Source organism: Oncorhynchus kisutch, linkage group LG15 (assembly GCF_002021735.2).
Source record: "Oncorhynchus kisutch isolate 150728-3 linkage group LG15, Okis_V2, whole genome shotgun sequence".
NCBI lineage: Eukaryota > Metazoa > Chordata > Actinopteri > Salmoniformes > Salmonidae > Oncorhynchus > Oncorhynchus kisutch.
The window spans coordinates 39829367-39841213 of record NC_034188.2 but is presented as its reverse complement, the minus strand read 5'-3'; the positions used below and the strand labels follow the sequence as shown (position 1 = coordinate 39841213).

At 44.6% G+C, this 11847-nt stretch overlaps 1 protein-coding gene across 2 annotated transcripts in view; it reads left to right on the top strand.

The window, feature by feature from the left end:
- The first annotated feature begins 9945 nt into the window (after positions 1-9945).
- Positions 9946-11847, top strand: part of LOC109905288 (follistatin-related protein 5-like) — a 166261-nt gene continuing 164359 nt past the window's right edge. Inside the window, exon 1 of one of the 2 annotated variants that reach the window (XM_020502574.2) lies at positions 9946-10703. In XM_020502574.2, the coding sequence (XP_020358163.1) occupies positions 10522-10703 (182 nt within the window). In that variant the 5' untranslated portion in view covers positions 9946-10521. The remainder of the gene's footprint in view (positions 10704-11847) is intronic. The other variant, XM_031790249.1, reaches the window with a different exon arrangement.

Here is an 11847-nt window from a genome sequence, read left to right as displayed (position 1 = left end):
TTGAAGTTTGGGCGATGTCTCATTTGGGTGGAGAAGACATGGCCCGTATTTATAAAGCATCTCAGAGATGGAATGGTCACAGGATCAGCCCCCCCCCCCCTTCCATATAATTGTAGTAATTATGATCTAAAACAGGGATCGGCAAAAAAAAGGCCAAAAGTGTTATTTAATTGTAATTTTGTGTTACTTATTTGTTACACTTACTCTAAAAATTGAGAATAAACAAGTGAGTTGGGACACATTATTTTTAGTTGCCTAATAATTGTGCACACTTATATGTTCCCCTGAGAAAGACAAAACTCACTTTTCCTTTGTTAAACATTCAGGTTTGAGGTTCAGTAACATTTTTGATTGACTGAGAGCATTGTGTTTCCTCAACAATAAAATGAATCCTGAGGAATACAGGTTGCCTAATATTTGTGCATGCAGTGTACATAACAAGTTGGAAATCGCAAATTGAACAATACGTGGTTGGAAGGAATCAGTGGCTAACTGCAAGAGTTGCAAAGCAATCACTATTTTACTTCCCCCGCCTGCTATTCGGTGGAGAGGGTGTGTGGTCCAAGTCTGGGTTTAAGGGTCTCTTTTCCAATCTTAAAAGGATAAACATACACACACACCACCATGGGCCAGAAAAGGTTGAATACATTGGCCATGGTGTCAATCCAGCATGACTTCTGCCACGTTCAAAACAATTGGAACCTCGGAATGGGGATATCTCAGATTTCAGTGAGTTCAAGACAACTGGGGAAAAACAGGCTCCGACTGGGAAAATACATTTTGAACATCCAAGTCGGGAACTCGGGCCTCTTTCTAGAGCTCCGACCTGAAGATCACTGACGACATGATTCGACTTTGTTTTTTCAGAGTCCACAGTTGTCTTGAAAGCACCATCATGTGAATGCCAGACTTTTATGAAAAAGTTTCATGACAAAATTTGCCCACAAGAAGGACTGGTGCACCACCTTTCTGTTCAAGTGAGAGAAGCTGTCAAAAACAAAAATACAAAAACATAGAAAAAGGAACATAGAATGCCCACCCGTGTCACAACCTGGCCTAACCAAAATAGAGAATAAAAGCCTCTCTATGGCCAGGGCGTGACACGGGTGGGCATTCTATGTTCGTTTTTGTATTTTTGTTTTTGGCCGGGTATGGTTCTCAATCAGGGACAGCTGTCTATCGTTGTCTCTGATTGAGAACCATACAGTGCCTTGCGAAAGTATTCGGCCCCCTTGAACTTTGCAACCTTTTGCCACATTTCAGGCTTCAAACATAAAGATATAAAACTGTATTTTTTTGTGAAGAATCAACAACAAGTGGGACACAATCTTGAAGTGGAATGACATTTATGGGATATTTCAAACTTTTTTAACAAATCAAAACTGAAAAATTGGGCGTGCAAAATTATTCAGCCCCCTTAAGTTAATACTTTGTAGCGCCACCTTTTGCTGCGATTACAGCTGTAAGTCGCTTGGGGTATGTCTCTATCAGTTTTGCACATCGAGAGACCGAAATTTTTTCCCATTCCTCCTTGCAAAACAGCTCGAGCTCAGTGAGGTTGGATGGAGAGCATCTGTGAACAGCAGTTTTGAGTTCTTTCCACAGATTCTCGATTGGATTCAGGTCTGGACTTTGACTTGGCCATTCTAACACCTGGATATGTTTATTTTTGAACCATTCCATTGTAGATTTTGCTTTATGTTTTGGATCATTGTCTTGTTGGAAGACAAATCTCCGTCCCAGTCTCAGGTCTTTTGCAGACTCCATCAGGTTTTCTTCCAGAATGGTCCTGTATTTGGCTCCATCCATCTTCCCATCAATTTTAACCATCTTCCCTGTCCCTGCTGAAGAAAAGCAGGCCCAAACCATGATGCTGCCACCACCATGTTTGACAGTGGGGATGGTGTGGTCAGGGTGATGAGCTGTGTTGCTTTTACGCCAAACAAAACGTTTTGCATTGTTGCCAAAAAGTTCAATTTTGGTTTCATCTGACCAGAGCACCTTCTTCCACATGTTTGGTGTGTCTACCAGGTGGCTTGTGGCAAACGTTAAACAACACTTTTTATGGATATCTTTAAGAAATGGCTTTCTTCTTGCCACTCTTCCATAAAGGCCAGATTTGTGCAATATACGACTGATTGTTGTCCTATGGACAGAGTCTCCCACCTCAGCTGTAGATCTCTGCAGTTCATCCAGAGTGATCATGGGCCTCTTGGCTGCATCTCTGATCAGTCTTCTCCTTGTATGAGCTGAATGTTTAGAGGGACGGCCAGGTCTTGGTAGATTTGCAGTGGTCTGATAGTCCTTCCATTTCAATGTTATCGCTTGCACAGTGCTCCTTGGGATGTTTAAAGCTTGGGAAATCTTTTTGTATCCAAATCCGGCTTTAAACTTCTTCACAACAGTATCTCGGACCTTCCTGGTGTGTTCCTTGTTCTTCATGATGCTCTCTGCGCTTTTAACGGACCTCTGAGACTATCACAGTGCAGGTGCATTTATACGGAGACTTGATTACACACAGGTGGGTTGTATTTATCATCATTAGTCATTTAGGTCAACATTGGATCATTCAGAGATCCTCACTGAACTTCTGGAGAGAGTTTGCTGCACTGAAAGTAAAGGGGCTGAATAATTTTGCACGCCCAATTTTTCAGTTTTTGATTTGGTAAAAAAGTTTTAAATATCCAATAAATGTCGTTCCACTTCATGATTGTGTCCCACTTGTTGTTGATACTTCACAAAAAATACAGTTTAATATCTTTATGTTTGAAGCCTGAAATGTGGCAAAAGGTCACAAAGTTCAAGGGGGCCGAATACTTTCGCAAGGCACTGTACTTAGGTAGCTCTTGCCCACATGGGTTTTGTGGGTAGTTAATTTCTGTTTAGTGTGTGTTGCACCTGACGGAGCTGTTTCGGTTGTCTCTTTGTTGTTTTGCATTTTAGTGTTCAGTTTTGAATAAACATGACGAACACGTACAACGCTGTGCTTTGGTCCTCACCTTCTTCCACCAACGGCTGTTACAGAAGCACAACAAGTTGAGTCCAAAAATGTGATATATGCTGCTGCAGAAATGATGTAATATGCCAGGGAGATATGTATACTGTAGCTAAGAAAGTAATACTAAGTATATGTTGTGTAGTAAGCTGTTAGAAGCACATGTGCCTAATAATTGCTGTAATGCAGCAAACATTTTAGGGGGAGTTTGCTCCACGAAGATTTACAAATAAAATTGCTTCTGGACTGCGTGTATTGAGAGTTCTCTAAAGACCATTGGTTCCAGACAGATATACGTAAGGGTATACCCCCAGCTCGATTTCACCCCCCAAAAAATTTTCTGATTTGAATGTGAGCATGTAACATGAATCTGTTACTTTTAATATTTCTATCTACATTTCTCCTATAATCCCTGCCTTGTTTCATTCAGAAATATCAAGAATAACTGTTTGACCTTAGGCCCTCTAATCCCCGTTACCTGTGTGTGACTCTGATTCTGTAGCTTATCATATTAGTACATCATTTTGCCATTTTGCCTTAAATCGACATTGTTGCCAGGGAACAGTTGTTGTGGGGGTTACTTTCCTTGCACAAGGGCAGAACGGCAGATTTTTCAACTTGCCGGCCTAGGGATTCATACAAGCAAGCCTTCGGTTACTGTTCCAACGCTCTAACCAGTAGGCTACTTGCTGTGCATTATAAGGCACACTAAAATACCTTATGGCTTCTTGTAATAGCCAATAAAAATGCTATTTCGACAAAGACTATCACGCCCTGGTCGAAATATATTGTGTTTATCTTCATTTATTTGGTCAGGCCAGGGTGTGGCATAGGTTTTTGTATGTGGTGTGTTGGTATTGGGATTGTAGCTTAGTGGGGTGTTCTAGTTAAGTCTATGGCTGTCTGAAGTGGTTCTCAATCAGAGGCAGGTGTTTATCGTTGTCTCTGATTGGGAACCATATTTAGGCAGCCATATTCTTTGAGTGTTTTGTGGGGGATTGTCCTTAGTGTCCTGATGTCCTTAGTGTCCTGATGTCCTTAGTGTCCTGATGTCCTTAGTGTCCTGATGTCCTTAGTGTCCTGATGTCCTTAGTGTCCTGATGTCCTTAGTGTCCTGATGTCCTTAGTGTCCTGATGTCCTTAGTGTCCTGATGTCCTTGTTCTGTGTTAGTTTACACAAGTATAGGCTGTTTCGGTTTTCGTTACGTTCATTACGTTTATTGTTTTGTAGTGTTTGTGTTTGTGTTCATTAAACATGAATTGTAATCTACATGCCGCATTTTGGTCCGATCCTTGCTACACCTCTTCGTCAGAGGAGGAGATAGAAGAAAACCGTTACAGAATCCCCCACCACAACAGGACCAAGTGACGTGTCAACAGGCAGGAGCCGCAGGAGAAGCAACAAAGGCAGCAACAGCAGCGAAAAGAGGAATGGACATGGGAGTACGGTTTGGACTACAAGAGTATGGACTATACTTCTTGGGAGGAGATAGACAGGTGGGCGGTCGACCCAGGGAGAGTGCCGGAGCCCGCCTGGGATTCGATGGAGCAGTGCGCGGAAGGTTATCGGATAATGGAGTTGGCGAAGCAAGCACGGCGGCGCGGACGGAAGCCCGAGAGTCAGACCCAAAAATGTATTGGGGGGGGGGGGGGCTCACAGGGAGTATGGCTACGCCAGGTAGGAGACCTGCACAAACTCCCTGTGCTTACCGGGGGGTTAGTGAGACCAGGCAGGCACCGTGTTATGGTTTGGAGCGCACGGTGACCCAGTGCGGGTGCATAGCCCGGTGCGGTACATTCCAGCTCCTCGTATCGGCCGGGCTAGAGTGGGCATCGAGCCAGGTAAGGTTGAGCAGGCTCGGTGCTCAAGAGCTTGCACAGTCCGGTCTATTCAGTACCACCTTCACGCACCAGCCCTCCGGTGGCAGCTCCGGTGGCAGCTCCCCGCACCAGGCTTCCTGTGCGTGTTCTCGGCCCAGTACCACCAGTGCCAGCACCACGCATCAGGCCTACAGTGCGCCTCGCCTCTCCTGCGCTGCCGGAGTCTCCCGCCTGTTCAGCGCAGCCAGAGCCTTCCTCCTCTACAGCGCTGCTGGAGTCTCCTGCCTGTTCAGCACTGCCAGAGCCTTCCTCCTCTACAGCGCTGCTGGAGTCTCCTGCCTGTTCAGTGCAGCCAGAGCTGCCAGCCTGCATGGAGCAGCCTGAGCTGTCAGTATGCATGGAGCAGCCTGAGCTGTGAGTCTGCATGGAGCAGCCAGAGCTGGCAGTCTGCATGGAGCAGCCAGAGATGGCAGTCTGCATGGAGCAGCCAGAGATGTCAGTCTGCATAGAGCAGCCAGAGCTGTCAGTCTCCAAGGAGCTGTCAGTCTGCAAGGAGCTACCAGTCTGCAAGGAGCTGCCAGTCTGCAATAAGCCGCCAGAGCTGCCAGTCTGCAAGAAGCCGCCAGAGCTGCCAGTCTGCATGGAGCAGCCAGAGCCGTCAGTCAGTATGGAGCAGCCAGAGCCGCCAGTCAGCATGGAGCAGCCAGAGCTGCCAGTCAGCATGGAGCAGCCAGATCCGTCAGTCTGCCAGGATCCGCCAGTCAACCAGACTCTTCCAGATCCGCCAGTCAGCCAGACTCTTCCAGATCCGTCAGTCAGCCAGACTCTTCCAGATCCGCCAGTCAGCCAGACTCTTCCAGATACGTCAGTCTGCCAGGATCCGCCAGTCAGCCAGACTCTTCCAGATCTGCCAGTCAACTAGACTCTTCCAGATCCGCCAGTCAGCCAGGATCTGCCAGAACCGCCAGCCAGCCAGGATCTGCCGGATCCAACTACCTGCCTGAGCTTCCTCTCAGTGCTGGGCTTCCCCTCAGTGCTGGGCTTCCCCTCAGTGCTGGGCTTCCCCTCAGTGCTGAGCTTCCCCTCAGTCCCGAGCTGCCCCTCAGTCCCGAGCTGCCCCTCAGTCCAGTGGGGTTCTGGGTGAGGACTACTAGGCCATGGTCGGCGGCGAGGGTGGACTATCCTAGGACGCGAGGAAGAGGGACTAAGACATTGATAGTGGGGTCTACGTCCCGCGCCGGAGCCGCCACCATGGACAGACGCCCGGACCCTCCCTATTGTTTTGATGTGCGTCCGGGAGTCCGCACCTTAGGGGGGGGGGGTTCTGTCACGCCCTGGTCGAAATATATTGTGTTTATCTTCATTTATTTGGTCAGGCCAGGGTGTGGCATAGGTTTTTGTATGTGGTGTGTTGGTATTGGGATTGTAGCTTAGTGGGGTGTTCTAGTTAAGTCTATGGCTGTCTGAAGTGGTTCTCAATCAGAGGCAGGTGTTTATCGTTGTCTCTGATTGGGAACCATATTTAGGCAGCCATATTCTTTGAGTGTTTCGTGAGGTCCTTAGTGTCCTGATGTCCTTGTTCTGTGTTAGGTTACACAAGTATAGGCTGTTTAGGTTTTCGTTACGTTCATTACGTTTATTGTTTTGTAGTGTTTGTGTTTAGGGTGTTTTTTCATTAAACATGAATTGTAATCTACACGCCGCATTTTGGTCCGATCCTTGCTACACCTCTTCGTCAGAGGAGGAGATAGAAGAAAACCGTTACAAAGACAAAGGTAACTCATAGAAAGTGTTACTTGTAAGTGTTACAAAGGCCTGACCCTGGGAGCTTTTGTAGTGGAGTCGAGAGGTCAAAATGGAAGCTGACCTGCTGAGAAGTTGGACTGATCTACCATCATTCTCTTTCTTTTTACACAATCCTCTCAGAACCATAAGTGTCAACACAGTCTGAGTGCGGTGGTCACTCCCATGCGCCAAGGCCTGGTAATTCAGCCTGTCACAGTGGGTGTAGCCTAGGTTGACAATGCAATCTGGAGCTTTGCAGAACACTTGGAACGTGATGGAACGTGAAACTCCATTCACAAAATCATCAGTGGCTACTTTTACCAACCACTGACTATGCATGTACCATGTGACACCTTTTATTTGGGTTTTATTAGAGTACCATCACAATCCTTCTCCAAATAAGAGACAAATAAGACTTGATTATTTACCTACTCAATATCCGAAATGATCATGCTTAGTTGTTATTGACATTGACATATTTCCCTTGTTTTCTCCTATACCATATTTCACACATGTCTATACTGTCACGACTTCCACCGAAGTAGGATTGAGATCAGGGCTTTGTGATGGCCACTCCAATACCTTGACTTTGTTGTCCTTAAGCCATTTTGCCACAACTTTGGAAGTATGCTTGGGGTCATTGTCCATTTGGAAGATCCATTTGCGACCAAGCTCTGAGTGATGTCTTGAGATGTTGCTTCAATATATCCACATAATTTTCCCTCCTCATGACGCCATCTATTTTGTGAAGTGCACCAGTCCCTCCTGCAGCAAAGCACCCCCACACAACATGATGCTGCCACCCCCGTGCTTCACGGTTGGGATGGTGTCTTCGGCTTGCAAGCCTCCCCCTTTTCCTCCAAACATAACGATGGTCATTATGGCCAAACAGTTCTATTTTTGTTTAATCAAACAAGAGGACATTTCTCCAAAAAGTACGATCTTTGTCCCCATGTACAGTTGCAAACCATAGTCTGTTCTTTTATGGTGGTTTTGGAGCCGTGGCTTCTTCCTTGCTGAGCGGCATTTCAGGTTATATTGATATAGTTCTCGTTTTAGTATGGATTTAGATACTTTTGTACCTGTTTCCTCCAGCATCTTCACAAGATCCTTTGCTGTTGTTCTGGTATTGATTTGCACTTTTCGCAACAAAGTACGTTCATGTCTAGGAGACAGAACTGCATCTCCTTCCTGAGCGGTATGATGGCTGCGTGGTCCCATGGTGTTTATACTTGCGTACTATTGTTTGTACAGATGAACGTGGTAACTTCAGGCTTTTGAAAATTGCTCCCAAGGATGAACCAGACTTGTGGAGGTCTATAATTGTTTTTCTGAGGTCTTGGCTGATTTCTATTGATTTTCCCATGATGTCAAGCAAAGAGGCACTGAATTTGAAGGTAGACCTTGAAATACATCCACAGGTACACCTCCAATTCACTCAAATGATGTCAATTAGCCTATCAGAAGCTTCTAAAGCCATGATATACTTTTCTGGGATTTTCCAAGCTGTTTAAAGGCACAGTGTATGTAAACTTCTGACCCACTGGAATTGTGAAACAGTGAATTATAAGTGAAATAATATGCCTTACTTGTGTCATGCACATAGTAGATGTCCTAACCGACTTGCCAAAACTAGAGTTTGTTAATCGTGGAGTGGTTGAAAAACGAGTTTTAATAACTCCAACATAAGTGTATGTAAACTTCCGACTTCAAGTGTATATGCAAGGCATTAATTGCCAATATGATTAACTGGTGCAATACCTGGGTGAGATGGGTATTCTGAGCACATATGTACCATGATACACACCGGTCTTGGAGAAATTGTTATATAGAGGGTTTCCACTTATTCCCGACCATAAATCTCACTTTACATTAATTTGTCTGTGGCAATGACATGGTTGGCATATGAACTTGTTATCCGTATAAAAGACCGCAACCTCAAACAGTCACACTCCAAACTCCACTATGGCCAAGACCAAAGAGCTGTCAAAGGACACCAGAAACAAAATTGTAGACCTGCACCAGGCTGGGAAGACTGAATCTGCCATAGGTAAGCAGCTTGGTTTGTAGAAATCAACTGTGGGAGCAATTATTAGGAAATGGAAGACATACAAGACCACTGATAATCTCCCTCGATCTGGGGCTCCACGCAAGATCTCACCCCGTGGGGTCAAAATGATCACAAGAACGGTGAGCAAAAATCCCAGAACCACACGGCGGGACCTAGTGAATGACCTGCAGAAAGCTGGGACCAAAGTAACAAAGCCTACCATCAGTAACACACTACGCCGCCAGGGACTCAAATCCTGCAGTGCCAGACGTGTCTTTCTGCTTAAGCCAGTACATGTCCAGGCCCGTCTGAAGATTGCTAGAGAGCATTTGGATGATCCAGAAGAAGATTGGGAGAGTGTCATATGGTCAGGTGAAACCAAAATATATCTCTCTAGAGGAGATCTGCATGGAGGAATGGGCCAAAATACCAGCAACAGTATGTGAAAACCTCATGAAGACTTACAGAAAACGTTTGACCTCTGTCATTGTCAACAAAGGGTATATAACAAAGTATTGAGATAAACTTTTGTTATTGACCAAATACTTATTTTCCACCATAATTTGCAAATAAATTCATAAAAAATCCTACAATGTGATTTTCTTCGAATTGTTTTCCTAATTTTGTCTGTCATAGTTGAAGTGTACCTATGATGAAAATTACATGCCTCTCTCATCTTTTTAAGTGGGAGAACTTGCACAATTGGTGGCTGACTAAATGCTTTTTTGCCCCACTGTATATATGTGACACTTCCTGCAAATAACATAGCTCTTTTGGCATGAATATTGACCATGTTTGGTGACTTATAAGAAATATGTATTTTAATATGCCTGTATGCCTAAGCCTTCTTAGCCTGGAATTCAAACAGAATTGTTCAGTTTCACTACTGTTTCTAGATGGTTAAGGTTCCAGGCTTAAAAGGTGATACATGGTCAATCTGCCGTCTCCATTGGCCGTGCAGAATTAACGGTGATATGGATTCTGCAGGAGTCAGGGTATTCATACTTGCGCTTCGCCAAGCAGTGCAGAGCTGTTGTGAAGGAAGTTGTCAAGGAGTTTGTGTTTAATGCAGGACCTCCCGCCCTCACCTACCGTCATCCAATCATGTCAATGCGGAGATATACATAGCCCTCCACATTGTTTCAACATTTGAAAGGCGCACTGCGATGAGGTACATAGCTCAATTTGGCCTCTGCGTGCCTCCAGGGGCTTCACAATTGCGTCACACCATCCATAAGGTGCCTCCGACCACATTTTAGGATCAAGCGTAAATTGTCTCTTACCCTATCAATGTATTGGAGATGAATTCAGCCTAATTTACATTGAAGAGGTTATGTGTGCTTAGTAGAATAACTTGAAGAATATGCCTTTATGACACTGTTCAGTTTATAAAAGGAAAGAAACAAGTTGTACCAGCTGATAGTGTGTATATCGATGAAAACATAGATTATTGCATTGGTATGTATTTGGAGGACCACCATATTTGTCATAACCTTGCTGTTCGTGGATGACGCTTGCTTGCAGGACTTGACTGACGGATTTCAGGGACTCAAAATTCTAAACAGTGGGAAGGGTGACATTCGACAGCCCCCAACTCTTTTCATCTCAGTCAAGGACAATTCATTCCAGCGGATGGGATCAGTCGAGGCAGATTGTTTGTCTTCACTTTCGCGCTGGAGATTACTGCTGGGCTTTTGATTGGTTATTCCTGTAAATCGGATCCGGACGCATCCAGTAGGTGGTGGCTTGTGCTTCAGTGGCACAGGAGACGATCCAGAGAGGTTAGACCCGCAGTTTCTAACGGAGCTGTCCACTCCTCTGGTGGTGCTGAACGTCAGAGATTCGCTCTTCGTAGCCCACCCGATGGTTGATGGTATTCGAAAAGGATTTACTGACTTCACGTTTACAAACTTATAGGCTATTGTGTGGATGTCGAGTTACAATCGGTGGATTTGATCGGACCAGTTTGACATATAGTTGTTGTGAACTACTGTTTAAAAAAACAATCTCGTTCGGATTATCCTTCTGGATGGTTTGCGTCTGGACATACAGGTAAAACACAATATACACAGATATTCATAGTGTTTCTATTGTTAAATAACACAAGTAAAAGGTGGAATGTGAATAGAAAAACAAACCATATTCCACTGAAAGTGCACCTTCCATAAAAGTGTTTAATTTAGCATCGAACTGCAGTTTAATCGACATCAAAGACAAATCCCTCCGTACAACTCTTCTCCATCACCGGAAATATGTCATCTTATTCAAAGCATATATGTATCGGGGTTGGCATTTAGTTTACTTACTTGATAAAGCTAAGCTATGCTTTCTGAACTGTAGGCAATACAATTGCATCAGTTGATGGCAATGAAGTTGCGAGTGGAGTGCATGCTTTTTGTAAGTGCGCTATAGGTGACTGCGCTGCTAGAATGGCGTGATGAGTAGCCTAGTTCTGAAACGAAATCAATATGTTTGGGAATTAATATATATATATCTTTGGGAATGGCAGGGACGCTCCACTCCGGTGCCTAGTATTTAGTATTTAGCGTGTTATTCTTTAGCAGGCTAATCCTTGTTACACTGTTGGCGGCGGAAGGATTACGGGATACTCGAGTTTTTTTTCCACCCGCTCTCTCGCTGCGCGTGACTCGTTTGGCTTTATAGAGACTGCGATGGACATTCATTTTATTTGTAAATTCTCCGCTACTCTGAATTGCTGTGTACTGTATCTTCTCGAGCGTAGATGTAGGACTTTAGTACCGTTAAGTCTTCAAGTCCGACTGGATAGTGTTATCGATTTGAATAAACTCCTAAAAAAAAATTTAACTCTGAAATTGAATTCAAATGGACTATTTGTTGATAAATGGGTTGATTGGAGAACATCTACACAATGTGTTTTTGTATTGTCTGGCAGACCTAATGACCCCTTTTACTTCTCTCAGGCCCCTTGCGATCCAAACTTGAAGATAACAGTCGATAGAAACCTTCCATGTGAGATGTACCTTGATTCACATTCATCTGAAGGTGCTGAATATGGAGAACTTGCGTTCAACAGTCCCTCAACCAGTTGGGCTATTACTATTCAAGCATCGCCCATGCTGTCCACTCACCCTGTATCGATTAGATTTTTTTAAACATCAGAGGGGAACAACACCTCTTCTGTCTAAATCAGAGATAATTTGACACACACACACAC